At 38.0% G+C, this 24,370-nt stretch overlaps 1 protein-coding gene across 2 annotated transcripts in view; it reads left to right on the forward strand.

The window, feature by feature from the left end:
• b4galt2 (beta-1,4-galactosyltransferase 2) overlaps positions 1 to 24,370 on the forward strand; it is a 210,090-nt gene that overhangs the window by 177,503 nt on the left and 8,217 nt on the right. For both annotated transcript variants that reach the window (XM_042497979.2, XM_088085669.1), the window contains exon 7: positions 13,815 to 13,919. In XM_042497979.2, the coding sequence (XP_042353913.1) occupies positions 13,815 to 13,919 (105 nt within the window). The remainder of the gene's footprint in view (positions 1 to 13,814; positions 13,920 to 24,370) is intronic.

Raw genomic sequence — 24,370 nt, forward strand, 5'->3', positions numbered from 1 at the left:
ATAATGGTTGAAGAGTCGGGATATTTTGGGCTTAACACGCTGAGAATGCCAAGCCATTGATGAGTTCAATCACAGCTCCAGGTTGTGGAAGTCTCCAGCCTCGAGTCAGATCAGCAAACACTGTCAGGTGTTTTAACTCTCACTTTTAGACCTATTTTTCATTTAATTTTTTATTTATTTTATATATATATATATTTTTTTTATGTCGGCAAAGTACTTAGAAATTCTAACTGTTGTAAAATAATTTTAAACATGAAATTATGATAATTAAGAATAGAATTTTTCCCTAGTTTTTTTCTTTTTCTCTAGACATTTTTTCCTAGCTTTTTAAAAATAATTTTCTACATCTAAGAAAATTCTTGAAATATGGCCATTGCCTTTTCCCCCGCGTTTAAAAAAGAAAAAAATGCGGCAATGTCATCAGGGTTAAATGGTTTAAATATTTGTGAAAGGCGTCCAAAAGCAGCACAAGAAAAGGGATGTGACTTCAAGGACTTAACATGGTTGTGTTACGTCTCATCCAATCTCTGTTTTAAGCAAACTGAGACCAGAGTGTCTGACTAATGACAGTGACAAAGTAGGCAGGAATACAGATTGATTTCCTGGGTGCTCCATCCTTCATTGTTTGTCAGTTGCAGTTTGGCAGGTGATCTATGGTCCTTAAAAGTTAAACTTTTTTCACCTTTAACCTCATGGAAGCACTTTCTTGTGCCTCAGGAATGCTACAAGTGGAATTTGTTCATTGAAATACACAAGGTTCAAAAGCAATACTTTCTTTCTGCCAGATATGCATCAACAATCATTGATTTAATCTGTTTTAAGTACCAAAAGGTACAAAGGGTTTGCCACACTGGGCTAATCACGCACTCTCGTCTGATTCAACCATTTAATTGTAGCTCCGGTAATTCAGTCAAATCTGCCATTAAAGTCTCCTTTCCTGTCGTGTTCCCTGGATAAATAAAAGCAAGCATCACTAAGGCTTGGCGGGGAGAACAAACAAGGCCCCCCTGGGTAAACAGAGAGCATGCAGGGACATTTTCCTTAAGATATGTTACTTTCAATATGACAGTCACAAAACAGAAGTCAACACCTCACAGCAAAGAGCACCTCCTTGATATTGGAGAAGAATCGATGTGAAGGTGAAGGCGAGGTGACGGTGGGAATCAGCAGCAGCTGTGAACAAAAGGAGCAGTGTGAATGTGAAGCAGAGATGAGGTCAGCTGAGTGTCTTACCGCCAGCACTGTGGCTGCATCATCGATCAGTTGATATTTTAAAGGGATAGTTCAGATTGTTTGAAGTGGGGTTGTATGAGGTACTTATCCATAGACAGTGTGTGAGCGACGGTAGATGGCGGTCTGCACGCCTCCAGTTTGGAGAAGCAGACAGGAGTTACTTCACCTACTCTGCTCTTTCAAAATCCACCAGACTCCATTGACAAAAATAATAATTCTACCTCTCTAAACTCTGTCAGTTTACCACTGACTATGTTAGTTATGTTGTTTGTGTTATTGTTTATCTTTGATAAATCCAACAATAATAACCCTTTAAAACACCAAATCACAAAATAACACATACAAACTCGCCATCAAAGCAGCCGTAGACCTGCAACTCCTGTGTTCAGCGATGGTAAAATTACTGTTTTTGTCGATGGAGTCTGGCGACTTTGAAGAAAACATAGATCAGTCTCAGATTTGGTTCAGTTTCCCATCCAAAAGGGCTTTATAATACTTATAAATATAGTTTTCTGGACATTTTACCCATTTCCTCATTAAATAATCATTTAAGTTTATTATCATTTACTTATAATAACTTCTCTCTCTTTCTCTCTCTCTTTAAAAAAAACATTTTCAGGTAATTTTCTTGTCACTTTTTCCCATTTTCTTGCAATTTGCAACATCACTTGCTAATTGCCTTTTTGTTAATATTTTTAAAAGAAATCAAAACCAATTTGCTCAGGTTTCAAAGGTTTGAATGCATGTAAAAAGCAGTAGAAAAATGATGTTGTTCCAGGTTTCAAAGGGTTAAATTGACTTTGGGTTCATTTTTGTTGCTGCAATTATCCACATTGTTTAGCCTCCATGGTGGCACTCCTATCTGCTTCGACAAACTGGAGGCGTACCAGCTGACATTTACTGTAGGTAATACACTATGGATAAGTACCTCATACGAAGCAACTTCAAAAGATCCAAACTATCCCTTTAATGTGTCTGAACGAGCTTCCTGTGTGATCTGCATTAGCTTAAAATAGGTTATTATGGAGAAACTAAAGTTTTCTTGTCGGCACTTGGATCTTGCCGTCAGACGTGTTACTCAAAGGGTGTTGAAGCGTGAAGGTGGTGCTGCTTCACCATTGTTTTTATTTCTTAGTGTTGTGAAATCTTAGTGACAGAGGCTGCAATCCCCAACACCACTGACCAAGCCAGGTTATTATTGATGCTGACCTGAATTTTTATTCACACATCAGCAACATCACAAAAATTACCTTCAATCTTCTCAGAAGTTTCTTAAAAAGATTATGCTTTTCCAGTCTGTCATTCTGGAGGATTGTTACATATTTTATTGGTTAATTTAGAGAACTTTAGAGAAATGTGAATCAGTGTTTTTTGTCTCTTAAAGTTACATTTGGTCTCTGAGAACACCATACATGTGTTACTGAAGAATAAGACTACAGATCCAAGGCTCTGTGGGACTCTTAAATTTCTATTACAACCACATGTGACCTATTCAGTGATCCAAAATGTGTTCTTTTATTTCGTGTGACCCTCCTGCGGTAGCCAGTGCTATCCTTTTCGAGTTCTACAACTGGAAACATACAACTCTCTCTTTCTGTCTTGTGCTCCCTCTGTGCCGTATTGTATCAGCGGGCCCAATAATGAGGGCTGCGCTAATAAAAACATCAAGTACAGAGAGACAAAGGATGGATAGAAAAGGTGGAAAATGCTCAGGAAGAAAATAAGAAGCATGTTCAGGGAGTAGAGTGGAGGAAGGGGAGAGGATGAGAGAAATGAGGCATTGAGCGTAAGGTATGGTCAGGCAGAACAGTCACAGTCAGCAGCTGCCGGGACAGGAAATGTAAGGAAGCATTGGAGCAGAAACGACCAAAACTCATTGTGTCACCTTTTTACTGAAAATATGCCTGCCTTTGTATACAATCACAAATCTTAAAAAATATGTCTCAGTAACACCCTTTTCCACCAAATTAGCTCTGGTCCTAACCGGCTCCATTCAGCATTATTGGAAACTTGGCACAATCTATCAAACCAGCCCACATTTCCACCCGTGAGCGTTACTGTTGTATCAAGGATTCGTCATCAATGGAGGGTGTTGCATGATGCATGGCAGAATTTAATGGTTTTAGCTAGATTGCCGGTTGGATACATGTTTTTTTGTTATTGCTTTTGGATATTATTTATTAGTTCCATGATTATTGGGAGAGTTGGGTCACATAGATGCGGGCAGTGACATTCATAATCGATGTCAGTATCTGCCTTTTACCTTTTTGGAGTTGATAGGAGAGAGGGTGAAGTGGGTCATTTTTTGTTGACCGCACTTTTCATTCAATCGCTGTGATTATTTTGACTCTAAGTTTGTGCATGTTATAATAAGGTAATTCCTTTTCATTAGTACTTTTTTTTAACATATTTTTGGATCTCAGCAAATCTTTTGTCGGCATGTAGACCAGGCCCAGCCTCAGCCTCTCAGCGACTTTACTTTGTTTCCTGTCGTTGCTACACACAGTTCACCGCAGCATTGTAGAGATATGTTCAATTCCAACGTGTCTGCTACAAAATATTGCACAAATGTAACGTAACCAGGGTTTGCGGAAATGTTCAGTGTGAACTTTTTTTCTGGCAACATATTAATTTGAGAAATATTTCAAGAGGTTGCTTTTTCAAAGAAAGAGGCAAACATAAATTTGTGCTTTTATACACATGGATAAAAAAAAACATCCAGGCGAAATAGAAAACATACTTTCTCATAAATTTTTATCTGAAACTTTTGAATTGTACAGACAAACCTTTTAAGTTATCATAACAAATATTTTGGTTGTATCCCCAGCAGCCGCAAGAAAACGTTTTCTAGTCTGGATCCTACAGAAATAAATTAAGTACATTTATTTACAGTTGCACCTTTCAAAAGCAGATGTTACAAAGAAAATACAGAAAAACATCATACATTTAAAATAAACTCCCAGGCCAGTCTAAATAGACGCCTTTCGAGCTGCTGTTCAAAGGAAAATACACTTAAACATTAGCATAGTGACAAAATAATATACTTAAATAGTCTTCATTAACCAATACTGTATCCTTGTAAAAAACAATACAGAATTAGGTGTTTACCCCATTCCTTCTGAAATATTTTTGCCCTTCAAGGATCCATACTTTCTTGATATTACATTGACTTTTCAGTATTAGCTTTCACATTGTCTGAATTGCCATCCCTGCTCCTGTTTCTGGAAGAAAACAAAAACCCAGCTTTTCAGACATAATATTATTTCATTTCAGTCAGTTTAATGGGATACACCGTTCTTAAACTTTTTTTTTAAGTGTGCAATCTCTTAGTATGTGTTTGAAGAAGAAGCTAAAAGGCCATTTTAAAGTTTCTTACTCATGCAGCACCCAGATGTGTTCCCACTGAGATAGAAATCTTTTTTCTGCTCACACCCACACACCTTATTTTTCTATTACTTTCTCTCTGCTGTGCATCTCCCAGCCCTTCACACACCACCACCACCACCACCACCACTACCACCTACTCCTCCTCTTCTTTTCCCATCTTATTTCTGCAAAGGGAGTGAACTGAGGCAGGACTTCAGACTTAGCTCCCAAATTCTCCTCCACTCCATTGCTCTAATGCAATTAACTCCACTGGTGGGAATAGAAGAGGAGAGCTGGAGAAATTCCTGATTAATCCAATCAAATAGGTCTGTGATTGTGTGTGTCTGTGTGTGTGTGTGTCCAGACCAGTGTCCAAACTGCTATAATAATGGTGTTTAATGCGCACACACACACACACACAGACACACACACACGCAGTCCTTCTGTGCCTCAGGCTGCTAATGAAACTTTGTCATGGTAGATCATATTAGTGGTTGAGATATTTTTCTAAGGAGGGAGAAGTGCTGGACAGTCCGCAGCTTTTCAAATGAACAAGGTGCCTCTGTTAGTTAAGTAGATACAGTTTAATGGATTCTCCCCGGGGGTCCGAGTGTAGCTGCTTTTATATGGAGGCTTTTATTCCACTAATGACCAGAGTAAAGGCTCAATCAGAATAAAATAGTCTTATAAGAAGCTGCAAGTCCTGATAAATATAGTGTGCTGCTTCACAATAAAGGCCCCCAGTTTTCTTTGCTTTTGCTGTTGGTTAACAGTGAAGCAGATATCGAGATAAAATTGAAAACACTAACACTGATTCATATATGTATATATATATATATATAAATATATATATATATATATATATAAATATATATATATCCAGTTGGTAATGCTGGCCAGACACTTGTGCAGAGCAGATAAATGTGAGAGGTCACTTGGCTTAACGGACAAGTTAAGTTGTGTGTCATCTGCGTAGCAATAATGAAACACTGCCAAATTTACAAATTAAGTGCCCTGAGGGGAGCATATACAGTATAATGAAAACAAAAGTGGTCTAAGAATCGACCCCTGTGGCACACCACAGGTTAAGGGAAAATGGTCTAGTTAAATGGAATTAAAGGACTCTAAACCCTAATAAGGGACTTATTCTGTAAAAATAATTTATATCAGGGAGGTGTTTAAATAACACTACTGTCTGGCTTTTCTTGTGCTTGTTGTTTGTGTTTTTTGCTTGTTCACTTGTTTGTTTTTTGGGCTTGGCTGGTAGGGAGATATTCCTTGATGTACTGTATAATGTCCATAGCTATGGCACAAACATCTTATTCTGACCCAGTCTCTGAAAAATAGTGATCTACTTCTGCCGTCTTTTTCTTTTATTTTTTACCCTTCTGTTTCCAGTCATATTTACTTGACCCTCCGAAAAAAGAAGTCATGAAATCCTTAAAGGTCCCCCACAGTGGGGAATTTCACAGCAGCCACCCACCTGCTGTGTTTCCGTGGAGGTGGCTGTCGAATGTGTCGACTCTGGATTATATACATCACACAAGGGAACGCTGAAGCTTTCCATCCTGCAGCTCCACTGTATCCTCAATGTCCTGTCCCTTACATAATATTCACAGTACGCTGTCACGCCATGTTACTGCCTACTGCCTGTCAGAGGAGTGAAAACTAATGACTACACTGATGTGTTGCTGGGAGTGTATATCGGAGTGTGTGTGTGTGTGTGTGTGTGTGTGTGTGTGTGTGTGTGTGTGTGTGTGTGTGTGTGTGTGTGTGTGTGTGTGTGTGTGTGTGTGTGTGTGTGTGTGTGTCTAAATGTTGGTGCCCCAGCTGAAGTTTTGTTTTGGTCAAGGACACACTTCTGTGCTGTCCAAGGAAATAAAGAGAAGCTAGTTGATTGGTTACTTCACAGCTCATTACAACACACACACACACACACACACACACACACACACACACACACACACACACTGACATGCATACACAAAAGCGCACTCACAATGCACACGACTTTCCAAGGTCATATTGAAGTGGATGTTTCTTTTAGACAGTTTTTGGCTCGTCTCAAAGTGTCCCCATGAAACCAGATGCACCTTTTTAGACATCACAACCCTGAGCTCCATTTATCAAACAGTGTGTGAATGTTTTTGAGGGTGTCATGTGTAGAATAATGACTTCGCTTTGTGTCAGTGTTGGTTTGGTTTTTTTTTTTGAACAAAAATCTTGGACCGAGCATTTAATCATCATGCAAAGTCTCACGTTGACAGATGAGATGGAGAGCTGGCCCACTCTCAGGGAGCATTTTATAGGACTTTTAAAGAGGATTTTTCAAAGGCAGGCAGGAAAGTTAACAGGGAGAGATACAACGGAAAAGATCCAGATTTCAAAGTAGCTCTGGTGATATTTTACATGAGCAAACACACTCTGATCAACTTGTGTTTGAGAAGCCCTAAAAATGTTTCTACTTTCTCTGAGGATTATTTACTTGATCAAATCCAGAGCCCCATAAAGTGTCACAATCTAGTCAACCGCCACCTCAGAAGCAACATCCCCCACACTAGAAAGAAGACTTTTGTTTTTGCTCCCATTTTTTAAGAAGTTTAAATAAAAGATCTTTTTAAACACACAAGACTTATTTCTTTCAAAACGGATTACATATTTTTAAAAAACAAATCAATGTTAGTGTTAAGACAACACTTCTTCAAGTGTCAGACGCCATCAGAGGTGGCCATTTTCCCACTCTTGTTGGTCACAATGACAAACCGCGGTCAGGTCACGACCCTGATGTGGACAATTATGCAGATGAGCTTCCCTGAGATGGTTTCTGATGGTTTGTGCAGAAATTATTTGGTTGTGTTTGTGCATCCTCGGAGTGTGAGGTTGGATGGATGTTCTGCCAAATTCATTGAAACAACATTGAAGATAACTTCAAAAAATCAGTTCATGCACAAAAGCTCTGCTGGACTTTCCTGCAGTCAGCACGATGGCACGCTCCCTCAAAACTTGTGACATTGTGTTGTGTGATCAAACTGAATGTTTTAGACTGGCCTTTTACTGTGACAATCTAAAGGTGCCCCTGTGTAGTAATGATGCTATTTAACCAGACGAAATTTGAGAAAGATAGGTCTTTTGTGTGCATTAAAGAAATCTTAGAACAAAAGAGACACAACACAAAAGTGTTGTGTTTCTTTTTTTATTTTATTATTGTCAACTCATTATACTTGGTTTCCAGTCAACTCAGTTGCGTTGGCGGATTCAAATATCTAGACCGAGGCAAAGGGGTTAAACTCAGTGTTTCACAAAAAAGCAAAGATTAGAGAAATGCCTGAAAAATTAATCCAGCTTTATGAAAAAGATCTTACTTAGAACTTTCTTTAATCATGCCACAACCCCTAGGATTAATTTTGTGACCCTTTGGAGGGACCTGACCTCTGGATTAAAACTGTATATAAAAAATTTCAAACTAGCTCCACCTCAACCAGCTACAACAGTAGAAAACTATTAATAATTACCCAGTACATTGCATGTCTCCTTATTTTCTTATATAAGGTAAATAGTCTTGCAATGTCCCAATTCAAATAAACACACACACATACATGCATGCATCAGTACAAATAAGGATAAGTTATCTGACAACGGCAGATTTTATGCCAAAACAAGAACTTTTACTTTAAATACTTTTAAGTAAATTGAGCTGGATATACTTTTACTTGAATTTTACTTAAATACAGGGCTTTTACTTGTCATTCTGTATTTTAACACAGTGATACTGGTGCTGGTTTAGGCTTTTAAGTACTTCTCTTACCACTGCACAAGTCTCATCAAAAGTCAAAATACAGCCATCAATAAATAGTTCTATACCTCAAACAACAATACAAATTATTGATCTGCTCTAAAAAATCTTTCACTTGAATCTAAATCTTTTTTAGATTCAATTTTTTTTATAAAAAAAATGTAAAATCAACATGTTGAGATTCCTACTGAAAAAGCTGAAGTAGAAGGGCTTCACATTTCTCGCCACAGCTGAGCCATACACAGTCGACCTCTGCAGGGCAATGGGCACAAAGAAGATTATTTTAAAGATGCAGAACTGTGAATAATGTATAACTAAGCTCACTGCGCTGAAGAAATGCTGAGGAAGAGGAGGAAAGGGCTGGCTCACTCCGTCTCTCACTCTCACATTATTTGCACCACAATAAATCTCTAAATTATGCAAATACATGCATGCAGCACGCGCAGACACACACTGACAAAGGCAGTCATCAATGCATGTGCAAAGTCAGCAAAGTCACTGAGACATGAGAGGGAGAAAGAAGAAGAGGAAGCAAAGATGTGTTATTTAGTTTTCCGATGAATTTATTTATGGGAGGGCTGTTTTTATGGAGTTTCGCCTCTTAAGTGTTGATGTGCTTTTGATGGCGCAGGGCTACATTCTGGTTTATTTACATATCGCTGGTTTGTAAAGAAGAGGAGAAAATGAAAGGTGAAGGGGGAAGGAGGAGAAGAGGAAGGTGAAGAGAAACAAGCTGTGGAGAAAAAAGCATCGACAGGAAGTAGAGAGGTGAAAAGAACAGAGGAAGTGATGGAAAGGATGATGAAGCTAAAAGATGAGCTGAGAAGGAAGGAGAGGGTATGAATAGAGATAGAGGAGAAAGAGTTAGACAAGAAAACAAAATAGCCAACTTTAAGGCATAAAATACTGTAGGCAGAAAGAAAAAATAGCTCTGGTAACTATCCAAAGTTCAAAAATATGGCTTTCATCACCTCTATTGCTGACTTATTAAATACACATATTCACTTTCTTACTGAGCACTTGATAAGAAGATCAATACCACTCTTGCGTCTGTACAGTAAACATGGAGCTAGAGGCAGCAGGCAGCTGGAAACTAGTCAGCTTGGTTATGTCCAAAGTTTAAAAACATGTTCTACTGACACCTTTAAACCTAAACAAATCCTCCAATCTATACAACTGCATGGCGTTGGTTCTTTGCCTCTTATACGGCCAACAGAAGCATTTCCTAAATTTGCACCTCTGCAGTGGCACTACATCCTCATACCTAAATGACAGCATAGGTTGTTTGCCAACAACTCCCAAAACGACATAGGCTGTATGATCATTGACGGTCACAGTTTCAAACATGTGTATAGGTTTAGGTAACAAAACTACTGGTTATGTATAGGTAAAGGTCATTGTTTGGGTTAAAAATCAGTACATTCGTTACGTAACTTAAGTCGAGTACAGAGCAAATGTAAGTATGTTACATTCCGCTGCTGTTGGGTACAAACCTCCTGGCTCCAAAATTGCTATTTTTAGGAATTAGAAAAAATGCTGTGTTTTTAAAAGGATTCATTTGAGATACGAGTTTTAGTCACAGGCTTCTTTTTCTTTTCTTTTTTTTTTTTTGGTTAAGAAGTGGTAGAACCCACTGAGAGACGTAGAGGGGGACCGATAGAATCAATTTATGAAAAAAAAGAAAAGAAAAAAAAAGTGAAATGTGGAGATACGTAGTTTGTGCCAGACAGCAACGATTTGTAATTTGAAATAACTCAACATAGACTTTTGGTTTAACACGGAACATGAACAGTGGTCTCCTGGTTCAAAGTCCTGTGTTTGTTTGACACATTCATACACGTAAATATGGATCATAATAAGGTGCTTGTACAAACAACCAGTGTGGTCGTTTTTGGGGGAGGAGAGTCTCCTGAAGCTATAGTTTGAAATAAATTCACTGACGCTGTTAAAACACAAATGACACAGCTCTCCAATCCTAGTAAGGTAAACAACGAGATACATTTCTTAACAACAAGCGGTCCTCTGAGTTGGACAAATAATGTTTCTCTCCATGTACAGCAGGCGTCCTGGCTGTGAGACGAGTGTGCAGGGACCGTATGCAAATGGCAACACAGCAAAGAGATAGGATACTCAAAAATATTCACTAACTTCACTCTCATAAATAGTAGTCATTGGTCTCTTGTTGGTTTTACTGTAATACCTAGTTTTGTAACAAAAAGGTTTCTGCATAATTTTTGGGATTTTTTAATTGGAAAAATATTCAATAAATTAATTCTTAGATTTTTTTAAAGGAGCCCAATGTTTTGAAAATTCAAAAACAGCAACTTGTAAACTGTTCATCTCATTAATGAAATCCATCTGTCTCTTCTTCCTAAATTATTTTCATTATTATGGGTTTCAGTTGCAAAGGCTTTCTGCACCATGCTACTGCCAAGAAACGTTGAATCCTCGACATCTCACATCACCACAGCGTACCAGCGATTAACCTTTAGTCTACTGCACGAACATTTCTTCCCCCAAAGACCCACAGGTGGGAAAGAGAAAGGAAAGAGAGGGAAGGACTAAAAAAAAGGAAAGAGAAGGAAATAAATGGACAAGAGAGCTAGAGAGGGAAATGAAGACGTGAAAAGACAAGAGGAGGCGTTGGAAGTGTAGACGAGCTGTTGTTGAGGAGCAGTCTCAGGCATGGCTACTTTTTAAGACAGAGAGAGCACGAATTGGAGCACTGGGTCAAATAAGAATTCACCACACACCTACACAATCCTTTATATCATTGCAGGTATGAATATCAATGACTCCGTCAACCTCTGGGTTTAACTCGGGCTTTATGTGGAATAGATCTGTTATTTGTGTTGCCCACACTCCATTTGTTGTAGCATTAGATATAAATCTCTGTGCAGATTTGCCCTTGTATTGCATCTTAGTGGCGATACAACGTTACCACTATATGTCTCTGAGTTGTGATCTCATGCTTTGTTTAAACTGAAACACAGTATGAATCTGTGTTTTATTCCCCAGCTGGTGTCCGCACAAGTTCACAGCCCCTGAAGCTGAACAGTGTGTTGCTCTTGGTGTTATAAAAGTCTCTGATCAGAGCTGCTCTTTCTTCTTTTTTGGTTTCTCAGAAAGAGCCAGAGGGAATCTCTGTTTTTTTGTTCATTTGTTTGTGTTTGCAGTGTGCTGTGTTTGTGTTGCAATTACTGTATGATATTCACTCTTTAGGGCAAAGGCAGCCCCGAGAGCCCCGTGTGAAGGAATGCAGCGTGTGCTTGAACGCCATGAGCAGCTGTAGAAGTCAAACAGGCATATTTTGGCAATAATTGGTAGTTTTTAAACATTTGTCTATTCAGGTATACCTTCACTTAATTTACAGTGTTTTACAATTACTAACAAGCCTTCATCTTTATTTAAAGCTACAAGAAAATAACTAGTTTGCTTTTTGCAGAAACTGTCACTTTTCTAAAAAAAAAAAAAGATTATATCCAACCTCCTCTTCCTAATTCTAATAATGGTATTCACTAGAATCTACTGCAATGTCCCCAACGCAGCTGTAATCATTGTAATCCCTGCTCATGAACTACAGACAAACTGTAGGTTAGACAGCACTGATCAAATATGAATCAAAACTATGTGACTGGATTGCCTATTTATCACCTCAAAAGTTTTCAAAAACATAGTTTAGTGTACTTTTTAGCTGAAAATCAGCTAAAAATGAGAAAGTTTGCCATACGATAAACATAAAACCCCAGAAACAAACACCATCTATCAGCTGGACCAACTTTTATCATTTTACAGCTAAACAGTGCACTAAAATATGTTTCTGCAAACATGACAAAGTTATTTCTTTGTAAACCCACCAAATAAAGCTGTAAGATACTTTTTTTCTAACATCTTAATCCAGCAACATAGCTACATCACAAAATTAAAACAAACTCTAGACCTACATTTCAAAATGCAAAAAAAACTTGATTATATGTACTAACCCGGCAAACCTGACTCAATATGATATTATTCTTTCAAAAGACACTAGAACATGTTTTCTATTGAAGAGCAGTCATAGCACAAAGTACCAAAACTTGATGGCGTTATGAAAACTGCAGTTCTTTTAGGGTTTCAGTTCTGCGTGCTGACAATAGACAAAATGAAATCTTGTGTTTTTTCATGATTCAGTTTCCTTTTACTGTAAACTGCTTTATCTTTTTTGTCAAGTGTCAGATGTGTGCATTTTTAGCAACATATGCTTTCCAAAATTGAATGAGGTTTCACTTTATAAGATGTACAGTAGAAAATATAGTAAGTGACAGAATTTTTGCAGTAAAAGCTTTATTAGCAATATGAAATTGCTGCTGTTGACAAGAGCTCTTACTCTCGTACTCCTCTCCCTGCTCCTCATCCTCTCCCTGGTTCAGACATTATTTTTCTCTCCCTGCTTCTCTTTGATGTTCTGTATCCACATTGACCAAAATCAATCCAGAAAGTCACATTTTTACTGTACATGGACATGTAACGGAAAGAACCTCAAGACCTGGTTTTGTCTCCATTTAAGAGTGGACTCATTTGTGGTTGGTTTGTTTTACACAACTTGAATCAGCTATTTCTCAATATTTTTATGATCTGTTTGTTCAAAAATGCTTATCATCTACTTCAGTATAGCCTTTGAGCTCCTGTTGTTGCAGAAGTAGAGGCTTTATTTAAGGGTTTGGACATTAGGTTTTCATTTCTGGCATACTGTGTACAAGTAGTTTAAAATTAGACAGGAAAGATACAAAATGTTGTTATTAGGTAAGCTTGTATGTAATGACAGTTTAAGCATTTAAAAAGCATTTTAATTGACTTTTTTAACTGACCTCATATTCTGTAAAAACAGCATAATATGTGTTACTGGTATGTCTGGGGTTCACAGCAGATGGATGTTGTGCTAACTGTATTTAGAGTTTTAAAAATACATTGGACAAAAAAAAGGAAAAGGCAAAAATTTCAAACATTTTCTGGTTACAACCTCTAAATTGAAGCTTTTGTGGTGTAATATGAAAATAAACTGATCTTTTTTTCTTTGGACTGTTGTATTATGAATTAATATTAAAAAAATAGGTGGTAGATTAATCAATAATGAAAATATACCTTTGATGCAGCCTTATCACCTTGGGCTATGGGAACAAGTAATTGCTATTTTTCTCTATTTTCTGACATCGTATACACTAAATTAATAATCAATTGTTTCAGGAAAAAATCCCACACTTATTAAAGGATAATGAAGATAATTTGTTCAGCCCTGCCTTATTTCTTTATGAAACCTCGTGGTGAACTCCCTCTCCTCAGTTTGTTGTTATTTTTCTCTCATTATGCCTTTCGGTCTTGTCTCTCTCTTTGTGTTTGTTTCCCTTTCTCTCTCTAACAGATGTTGTATCTGTTTGTGTTGCAGGATCACTCTGAATGGGATGAAGGTGTCCAGGCCAGACGTTCGCATCGGCCGCTACAGAATGATTAAACACGAGAGAGACAAACACAACGAGCCCAACCCACAGAGGTACTGCATCATTGTCCAAACTTGTTCTCCGGCTTCACATTTGGATCGATCGTGTTGCTTTTGTCTCTTAGCTACACAGTTCAGATGGTTCTTACCAACTTTTTCATCTCCATTTGAGAGAATTATGATTATGTGGCGCTGGAAAGGGCACGCTATCAATAACGTGTCCTTGTAATTAGAGCTAGCTGCAGAGAAATATACTGAAGCATGAGCAACACAGGCTATAAACAACCAGCAGATTTGCCTGTTCTTTGTCATCCCCATTATCTGCTTTCATTCTGTCCAGTATCACTGCAATTACCTTCTAAAGATATTATAACCTTTAACCAGTGAAGGCTAAATGCACACTCACTCCCAGCTCTCCATGAGAAACTGCAAGTAAAATAATAATAGAATATAAATAACTATATAGACTCATTATAGACTCATTTTGCAAAACTGCATGACTAGCTTGTGAGATTTATATGCTTAGTGCGGGGGGATTTTTATAAATACAAATGTCATATCTGGAGTTCTCCTTAATTCTCCTTTGTATCATAATCATTACCATATTATATCGCTATTGACTGTTTCATTTTCTTCTACACACTTCAAGGAATTTTAGTGCTTTCAGTCTGTGGAAAAATACTAAATCCTTTAACATCTCATTTTTCTGGCATAAATTATGTAGTCAAATTTAAGTATATTAAGTCAGAAATACTGGAATCATCTAAACTAAGTTAACACACAATTTATATGCCGTTGCACTTGTTTTGACTTGTTCTGTTATAATATTTCACAATAGAAAAATTTAAAAAAATAAATAAATAAATAAAATTAACTTTGATAACACACCAGGTTGCTTAAACTATAGAACTATTAAAACTGACATTGCCACTTACAGCTGCAGTTGATAACTTTTATAAAAACATAACTTTTTTCATATTTGCTACTATATTAGCACAGTGCTAAATGAGACAGATAATCTGTGTAAAAAAATCATACTTCTTCCTTGTGGAGTTTCTAATGCTCTTGTCAAATGTAAATGCAAGCAAGCAGTCAGAGTGGAGGAGTCTCTGACGCAGATGTCAATCACTGCTTCTGAACATCAGTCAAACTGTCAAAACAGACAGCGCTGATCAAATATGAATCAAGATTCTGTTACTGCATCATTTCTCACCTCAAATGTTTTCAGAGGCATAAATTACCGTACGGTTCAGCTGTAAGATGAGAAAGTTTGTCCAACAGGTCGGCTGTGCTTGGTGCTTTGCTTAACTGTATCCAACATGGCATTTGGGTCACAAACGTTCTCATTTTGAAGCTAAACAGTACACTAAAAGAAGTTTTCTGAAAATATCTGAATTATTGCTCAATATTATGGAAATATTGAGCAGTAAAGTACAAAACATAATAGGATACAAATTTACAATAAAAGAGTAGAGACGTAAGATATAATAGATAAAATGAATTACTTAATAATTTAAATTTTTCAAGATAAAAATCATCTTTAAATGTTGCAAGAGTGCAGACAGGAGTTGCAAAGATAAAAAGATTATTTAAAATGACATAAAATCCAGTTTAAAAATAAGTTTGCAGTCATTTCCAGGTGGAGTTTTTAGCTTTGACTGGTCAAATGACCACAGCAAGCAGTACAATATCTGTTTCACTCTCACTCTATTTCTATGAATAAACCCCCCAAATAACAGGTCTTCACTGTTCTTATAGCTGGTACCTACAGCCTTGAATATGTGTCTTAACACAAAAAACTGCTCCTGCTATTTATCCAACCAAGACACCAAGACACAGAAAATGGGAGCATAAAGCCAGAAAAAAAAGTGAAACTGGTCTTACAGTAAATCATGTATTTTTTATTTTCCAAGAGTTGCAGAGCACCCAGCAGAGAGAAAAAGAGAAGCATTTTCCCTGTAACTAAATAAACATTTAACTCTTAACAGGATGTTAAAAGATGCATGACATGTTAAATAAATTAAAATACATCAGTTTCCAAAATACTATAGTAATTTCTTGTCATACTATTAATTAAAATTCAGTTTCTGCTAATATGCAAGCTACATAAAGACTGAAGGTACTGAATACGCACTGTTGTCTTCATAAAAGTATCAGATGACAGAGCAAAATGTAAATAAAAGCAATCCTTTGACGACCACGACTTGGCCTTTACGATCACAGAAAGATTGGGAGATTTTAAAATGCCAAAGACAAAACATTTTCAATAAACCAAGAATTGCTTCTCGGAGATACAGCGCAGGGGCTTAAATGTTGCTCTTTTGGCTACACCCATTTAAATTGCTTTTCAGACAAATGTGTAAAAATGCTTCCCGTATAAATGTGTTATTTTATGGTTTGATGAATGAGACCCAATATGCAGAGATGAGCCCTTCTAGACACATTAATCACCAGGAGTATAGCACCTCACATTAAGCTGCTTAAACGTGGATTATCACTGTTTATTCTCCTCTAAGAGCCCCTGTTTTCATGCCTGGATAGAGCAGCCAACGATGCCTCACAGCACAAAAATCGATAGCTGCTGCAGCTGGGGCAGAATGAAGATATAGTGAACTCTGTTCCCTCCTCCAAATATTGTTTTAGTTTGATCTCATGTGGCATTATTATATCACCGCGTTTTGACAGGACCACGTCAGGGTTCACAGTTGAGATCTAGTTTAACTGCGGCTCCTAAATTGGTTTATAAGAAGATTAAAAAACGAGCGTCATGTGTGAAAGAGCAGTGACAGCCAAACAAACTGTGACATGCTTGATTTGAATTTTGCATATAGCTACTGAACACATGTTGTTTGAGCCTCCGACACGTGATGTGTGTTTTATGAAGTTTTGTATTTGGTTTGAACATTACACAAAGTCCAGTGTTAGAAAAGTTTTTGCAGGAAGTCTTTTCAGCAAAACTGATTTTGGAAACTTCTGGAAAACTGTGCATTTTTTTGCCTCGTTGACAGTGATAGCCATGGCCAGAGGCATTATATTTTTGGGTTGTCTGTCCATCTGTCTGTACATCTGTCCCTTTCTTGTGAGCGTGATATCTCAAGAATGCCATGAGGGACTGTCCTCAAATTTGCCACATACATCCACTTGGATTCAACATTAATTTGCCAAAAATTTGGCGGTCAAAAGGTCAAGGTCACTTTTAGCTTTTGTCCGTCTCATTCTCATGAATGCAATATCTCAAGAAGGCCATGTGGGAATTTCCTCAAATTTTACAAATACATCCACTTGGACCCAACGCTGAACAGATTAGATTTTTGTGCCAAAGATCAAAGTCAAGTTTTTTTTTTTTCTATGTAGCACAAATGTTCACGCTGAACTGGTCAGACTTTGGTGGTCATTTGGTCAGGGTCACTGTGACCTTGTGTCAGTGTCACTCTCATGAATGCAATATCATGGGACTGCCCTGAAGGGATTTCTTCAAATTTGACACAAATGTCCACACTTGGACTCAAAGATGAACTAATCAAAGGTCACTGTGACCTCAGAAACGTGTTTTTGGCCAGAAGTTAAGAATTTATACAAAAATTATGGCAAAATTTTACACAAACATATAATGGGATTAAATGGTAAAGTGATGCCAGTTAATATCCAAAAGGCCAAAGGTCAACTTCACTGTGATGTCATAATGTGCTGCAAAAGCAGTTTTCTGGCCGTTATTCAATGTCATATCTCAGAAACAGAAGGGGAGACATTTGGTTAATTACTGAATTGGTGACACTAATATTGGGTGCTCACCTTGACACTGTGCTGGTTGTAAAGATCTCCTTTGTTCCTGGAGGGAAGATGTATGAGAAGCATCCATGTTTTCACAGACATGGATGTAAACTGTAAGTGCAACTTGTCTGCTGCGCAGAGGCATACAACCGCGAGGCAGTAAAATTTTTCTTTTGTTATTAAACTTCATGCTTTGATGTCAATTATAAAAAGCAATCAAATCATGCTAAATGGCTTTACATAACTGTGTTTATTGTTCTGTGTCTTCCCCTTATTCACCCGTCTGTGAACTCCTGCAGAGGCACACTCACATTCATTCATTCAGGTACAAAGTTAGTGTAATAAATACCTGAGTTGACACTTAAAACGCATTGCTCAGCCGTGCATTTTATGATATGAAGAGTTTGATCCCAACATGATAACTACAGATGTAAGAAATTAAAGCTTTTTGATGGTAATGCTAATGGATATTGTTCGAAGCAGGAAGCTTATTTATCTAAAAAAAGAAAGATAAAACAAGTCATGTTTAGTAGCTAAGAAGCACAGAAAATGCCGGCCTTACATTCAGACCTTTTACACCATTCATACCTAACTGCACTTTGATGAGCATATAGTGAGCTCTAACAGTTAAAATCTACCTCCTTATGCAGGTGTGGGAGGAAGGAAAATGAGCCTAAAGTAGAGGATGTGACTGAAAAGAAATAAAAGATCTTTTCTACCTGTAACAAGCATCTGCTGATTATAAGACGGAGATCTTTGTATAATGTCAAACACCTTCCCAGGCAGCTACTTGTTCTGCTTCTCTACAAGAAAATTTGCTAGTAATGCTAATGGATTCTGCAGTAATTACTGAGCAACATATCTAAGATATGGTTGGAACAGCTTGAGAAATCTGCTCTACATCATTGACAACCCTTTTCTTGAAATTTTAGCGGTTTTATATGCCTGCTTATTTGGTCGAATCACCGGCAGTGTGTGGTCCTCTCTCTGCTCAGCCACAGAGATGTGGACACAAGTCACATGACTTGAACTCAAATTAGACTTGAGTCACAAATTTGATAACTTGAGACGCGACTTGATCAAAAGAGGCTTGCAACTTGACTTTGACCAATGATTTGTGACTTCACTTGGACTTGAATCATTTAAGGTAAAAATAATTGACACCAAGCCCAAGTTTTAAGTTAGATTTAAAAAAAAAGGCCACAAAAGAATTTCACTTCATTTCCAGAACAAATTTTTACCTTTTTATTAAGATATAAAACAGAAAACATGCAACAACATACAAGATTACTTTAAAGGAAGAAAAGTCAAATGTCTTACAAATTTGGGAACAGAAAATATAGACGTTTTTCCAATATGAGATAAGTTAAATAAAAGACAGGACAGAAACATATAAACTACATCTTATTGTGGCTAACAGTGCAATATGCTATGAGAGTGCAGTTCTTTTCTACAAATTAAGTTCAGTTGCAATTTTTTAACAAACTTGTTTTTACAAATATATAGCATGCATTATGACTTGCTCAGGACCCAAAACTCAAAGTTTAGGACTTGGAACTTTAAGGAATACTTCACCTTCAAAATGACCATTCGTGAATCAGTCAGTCATTTATTGTTGCCTTGAATTTATGAAGAAAACTGTCACTTTGCTCTCATCAAAGCCATACTCCAATACCAGAGGTTTTTGGTGAAAATGCATGTTTGGATCGTTCTGAGCCTGTGACTGTTTGTCTGCTGTTTTTAAATGTGGTCCACAGTCAATCAGTGAATCAGTTTGTTTGCCGTTTCCCATAAAGGCATGCGCCGAAAAATGATTTATTCACAAATTCAAGGAAACACTGAGTGACTAATTGATACACAAATGATCATTTTGTGAGTGAAGTTTTGCTTTAAGTGCAAAAACCTTGAAACTTGCAAAACCATGACTTTGTCCAACCTGTTCTAACCAATAATGATCAGAATCCAACCCCTCATAAAGGAGCTGGAGGATGGCAAATTCGTCAAAGCTTTACTGTTTTACCTCCGAAAAGCTCCTGCTGACACTAGTGAGATGTCAGACATCCATCAAGAAGTGGTTTAACTTTTATAATTAACACTGTTAAATGGCAGCAATAACTTAGATGTAACTATGTCTAAAAGAACCAGGCCTGCACAATATGTCATCCATCATTGTTTTATACTGTGTGTGTGTGTGTGTGTGTGTGTGTGTGTGTGTGTGTGTGTGTGTGTGTGTGTGTTTTGTAGAGAGAGAAGGATTCACAATCCCTCAGTAATTGCTTGCTGAAGTGACACCAATAGAGATGGGAGCCGGATAGGTCAGACTAGTCTAGTTGCCTTCATCAAAATCAATAATTCTGCCACTAGACTAAAGACAGTGTATGTGTCTGTGTGTGTGTGTGTGTGTGTGTGTGTGTGTGTGTGTGTGTGTGTGTGTGTGTGTGTGTGTGTGTGTGTGTGTGTGTGTGTGTCTCCCTGATACTCAATTCCAATTTTTCCTCCTCTCGCTCGTTGCTCTGCACTCTCTCTCTCTCTTTGGTCTGAGGATCAGACTTCCTCAATAAGAGGTGACACCAACAGGGATGCTATTTATTTGGGGCCGATCCATTATTCATAACTGAAGCGAGGGGCAGAAAATAGCGGCCTATTAGTCGGCAGAAACATTATTTTTACTGCCCTTCTGGACACTCATTATAACGTCTCGGAAATTTTGGCTTAAAGGATTTTTTTAAAAGAAGTGGTATTTGGACTTAAATAAAGTATGGCGGCTCAAATAATCAGGGGGTTGTGAAATGAGGATTGGTTACCTCATGGCAGTATTCTGGCAGTGTGGGTGGAGGAGAGGGGATTTTTCCCCCGTATCTCTCTGCGGACTTAAAATTTAAATTCATCACTTTTCATCTCCTGAGGGAAGTTTTAAATTTCTGTCAGTGCAGTTTTGAGAGCTTTTTGATTTCTCTGCAACAGCGTTAAACCCTCAATCTGTCAAATCATCTGATATTTTCTGTGATTGAAAAAATTCTTTGGAAAAAAAGAGGGGAAATTAGGTATCAACAGGAAGACTCTGGTTACCTGTGTAACCCCGGTTCTCTGCGAAGTCAGTGAGTGCTCCTGAGGTGATGTTTTTCTGTAGGGCGCCATATGGCAATGCTCTGTTTCCCTCGTTAAAGGCCAATAGGATTTTCCATTGAATTTTGTATTATTAGTCCGTGGTAAACAAACTTTTATGATACTCACATTTTGTTCAGTAAGATTATCTTCACAAATGATTGCCACTTTTATTATTTTTTAAGACAAAATGCAATCGACAGAAGTAAAAAGCTAATTCTAGGTTACAAATTAACTACACTACGTTTGCATGAATTAACAGCTGCACCACAAAAGCACTGTAAAGCCGTGTCCACTGTGAAGACGTTCTGTAGTCACATTCAGCCACTTGTTAGCAACCGTCTTTTTTAGGACACAATAAAGCTTCAAAGTTGGGGACTAGGGTATTTACTGACTTATTTTATGTCGCAGAACAAAACATAAAAGTCTCCTAATTTTGAGTTAACCACAGACCTTATTTCAGACATCTAACCAAAATTCCCATTCAAAAAAAACATTGACTTTGAGACAAGGGAACCATAAGTGTTAAAATGCTAACTAATCTCCAAGGTTTAGGACTCATTCCTGGGGCACTCTGGAGTCACATACTGTAGTCTCAGGGATAAAAGTCTGGTTTTCTTTGACACATTCAGCAGTTTTGGGTTCAGTTAAAAACTTTCCAGGATTTTAATGATGCATCCGTTTGCATTTTGATAGTGAGTTTACTGCGTCCTTTCATCCAGATGACATCCCAGGGCAGATCTCTGTTTGTCCCAAACAAGTTTTTCTATTTTTCGTGTGATGACGGGACGCCATCAGTGTCAAACTCTGCTTTTTTACCTGTGCAAAACTGATGCAACACAACAGAACAAAAATGGTTACTGCCATCAGCTAGTGTCATCGTATTTGCCCATAGGCCGAATGCAGTGAATAAGGTGGATATCTATACCGCTGAGTGGCAGATAACACACATTGGACCTCAATCTTAATTGTCATCTATGACTTGCATCATACAATAAGGATCCAGGGACTAACAAACACAACAAATGTTTACATGTGTAATCACATTTTTATGAATGAAAGTGAACCTGAAACCACCCACATCCACAGTACAGCAATCAATCTATCTTTTTTTAAAATAATACTTTTATTATCCAGGCTTTACGCACGGAGACCTGTCACTCGATTACGCAGATAAACTGAGCTTCTGTTTCCACCCTTTGTCTTCAGGTGCAGGGTTGCCTTTCTGTTTAGATTCAGATTAATGATTGAGCCTTTTGGGAGAGTTTATCTGGAGTACTTGCGTAATGTCCAGCGTTTACCAAGGGAAGCATTGTCTCGGCTGTTTGATGAATGTTTACTATCTCCTCTGCATACACACACACAAACATTCACTCAAACATGCACACACTCTCACACACACAGGAGTCCATTCTCTCAGCCCTCTCAGAGATGCTGGTTAGGCATAGCAATGAGAGATTGGGCCAGCGGAAGTAAGAAAGAGGCACATTCATCACCAGCCGAGAGTATCAGTTTGCGCGCACACACACACACACACACACACGCACACACACACGGACACACGCGCACACACACACATACACACACATTTTGTCTCGAAAGCAGTGCTTCATGCATTGCAAATGAATCAGTTGCTCAGTAACATTGTTAAATATTCCATTCATATGTTATCATCCTGGGACAGTGCAGATTCAAGGGGTGTAGGGAGTGTTTGTGTGTGTGCCACTGGCTTCTGCAAAACTGTATTCACCATGAACACGACTTTAAATCCCATAAAGCAATAGTTTAACAATTTGTAAAATATTATTGAGAATTTGATTTAGTCTCCAAGTTTGCCAGGAATCTCTCATTAAATGACATGTAAACAAATGAAAAATAGCATCTTAATTATTGAGATTTAGAGGTGCTGGTAGGCAATTTTCTTACCTCTCGACCAGACTAGTTGATTCCCTTGTGTCCTGTCTTTGTGCTAAACTAAGCTAATCAGCCACTCAAGGTAGTATCATATTTACTGGGGCTGTACCCGACCCAGAAATATGCCTGGCGAATCAGATTTGGCTCTGCAGGATGGTTCGTGTGATGGCGGCAGTGTAACGTAAGCTAACAGCACTAACGATGGATCGCAAATGTGCAACAACTTTTTTTGCTGACACTAGATGTCAACAAAAGCCAGAGACTGTATCCTATTAACTTGCTGTGAGCTGTAAATTCTCAATTACTTCACCTTATGATGCAGTCTGTCTCTCCCTCCATGCTGCTGCTTGCATGTCGGTAGCTGCAAAGGGTAGTGTGAAATTCAAGAGCACTCACTTTGCAGAACAATCTGGTGACCAAAATTTCCACAGAAGTACACTGCAAAGAAAAGAAGTGATTGCTGCTACTGTCAGTCGACTGAGGGTCTCTTTGAGTCTCCAGATTTCAATGGACAGCCCTAATATTTAGCTTAAGGGCTCGATTATTCTCCCTTTCCGTCCAAAAAGAGATAATGAGCTTCATAAATAAAAATGACTTGACTTGACTTATCTAAGGTAAGAAAGCGAAAAAGCAAGTCTCCAAAATGTTGAACTATACCTTTGAGACATTTTTCCACAGTAGGTTCAGTTGGGCCGTCTCAAAATATGTGCCACGAGAACAAAATAACCCTCAATAACTGGTTTGACGAGCTATTGTTGGGATCCTAAACCAGAAATGTTTTCCTGTGAGACCCTCGATGGAATTAAAATAGAGCTTTACTTAGCCCAGTTAGGACTCTGTCTGGAAATCAGGCTAATGAATATGTAAGGAGGACTGTCTTTGGCTCGCCCTCTAACTCTCTGAAATAAAAGATAAGTGAGTCCAATAGCTTTGAAACGATTCATACTGTCGCCTACAGATTGAGTACATGCATTTTATATCCTCTGTACGTCTGCAGGGATTAGTTTATTGCTTTTAATCTCCACTGCTTCATAGATTTGTCCAAAGATTTCTCTTTTCTCATTCCCTTTATTTTTAATATCACTATATCTTACCCCCTCCATCTGTCACTCTCTTTCTCAGATATATATTTATCTCTCTGCCAACCTATCCTCTATTTTTCTCCCCTACTATTCAGCCCTTATTTCAGTTTAAAGCACATGCTTTTCCTCTTCTCCTTTTATTTCTTTCCCTTGCACTTTTTCTCTTAAACTAATTCCTTTTAAGATAGAAGTGCCAATCCTTGGAGTCCACAATTCTATTTTTATCTCATTGTATTATATTGTTCAAGCGAAAGATGCTTGACAACATTTTTCCTGCGTCCATTCATGCCAATAAAGCTCCTTTTGATTTGATTTGCGAGAGACAGAGGGAGAAAGCGATGCAGAGGGAGGAGAGAGATCTTCACTAGTCAGTTCTGACAAGGCTCTGTAGACTCAGTGGTCCATGTCGGACTGAAGTGTCAACTCCAGTTGTACGTCCAAGCATATCATTAAGAAGACGTCTTTTGTTAGAGTCAGTCACAGCTGTCTTTTGAGAAGGGAATGTGCGCGCCTGGGCGTTTGCACACATCAGCTCTTTCTCTGTTCACACACCAGAAATGGCATTTTTTTAAAGACAAGAGCGTTGTAAACATGCTGTAAGACACTCGCTCACCATGGCCTCATTTCCATCCT

The sequence above is a fragment of the Plectropomus leopardus genome, chromosome 12 (assembly GCF_026936395.1).
Source record: "Plectropomus leopardus strain MGB_pleo_1.0 chromosome 12, ASM2693639v1, whole genome shotgun sequence".
Lineage (NCBI taxonomy): Eukaryota > Metazoa > Chordata > Actinopteri > Perciformes > Serranidae > Plectropomus > Plectropomus leopardus.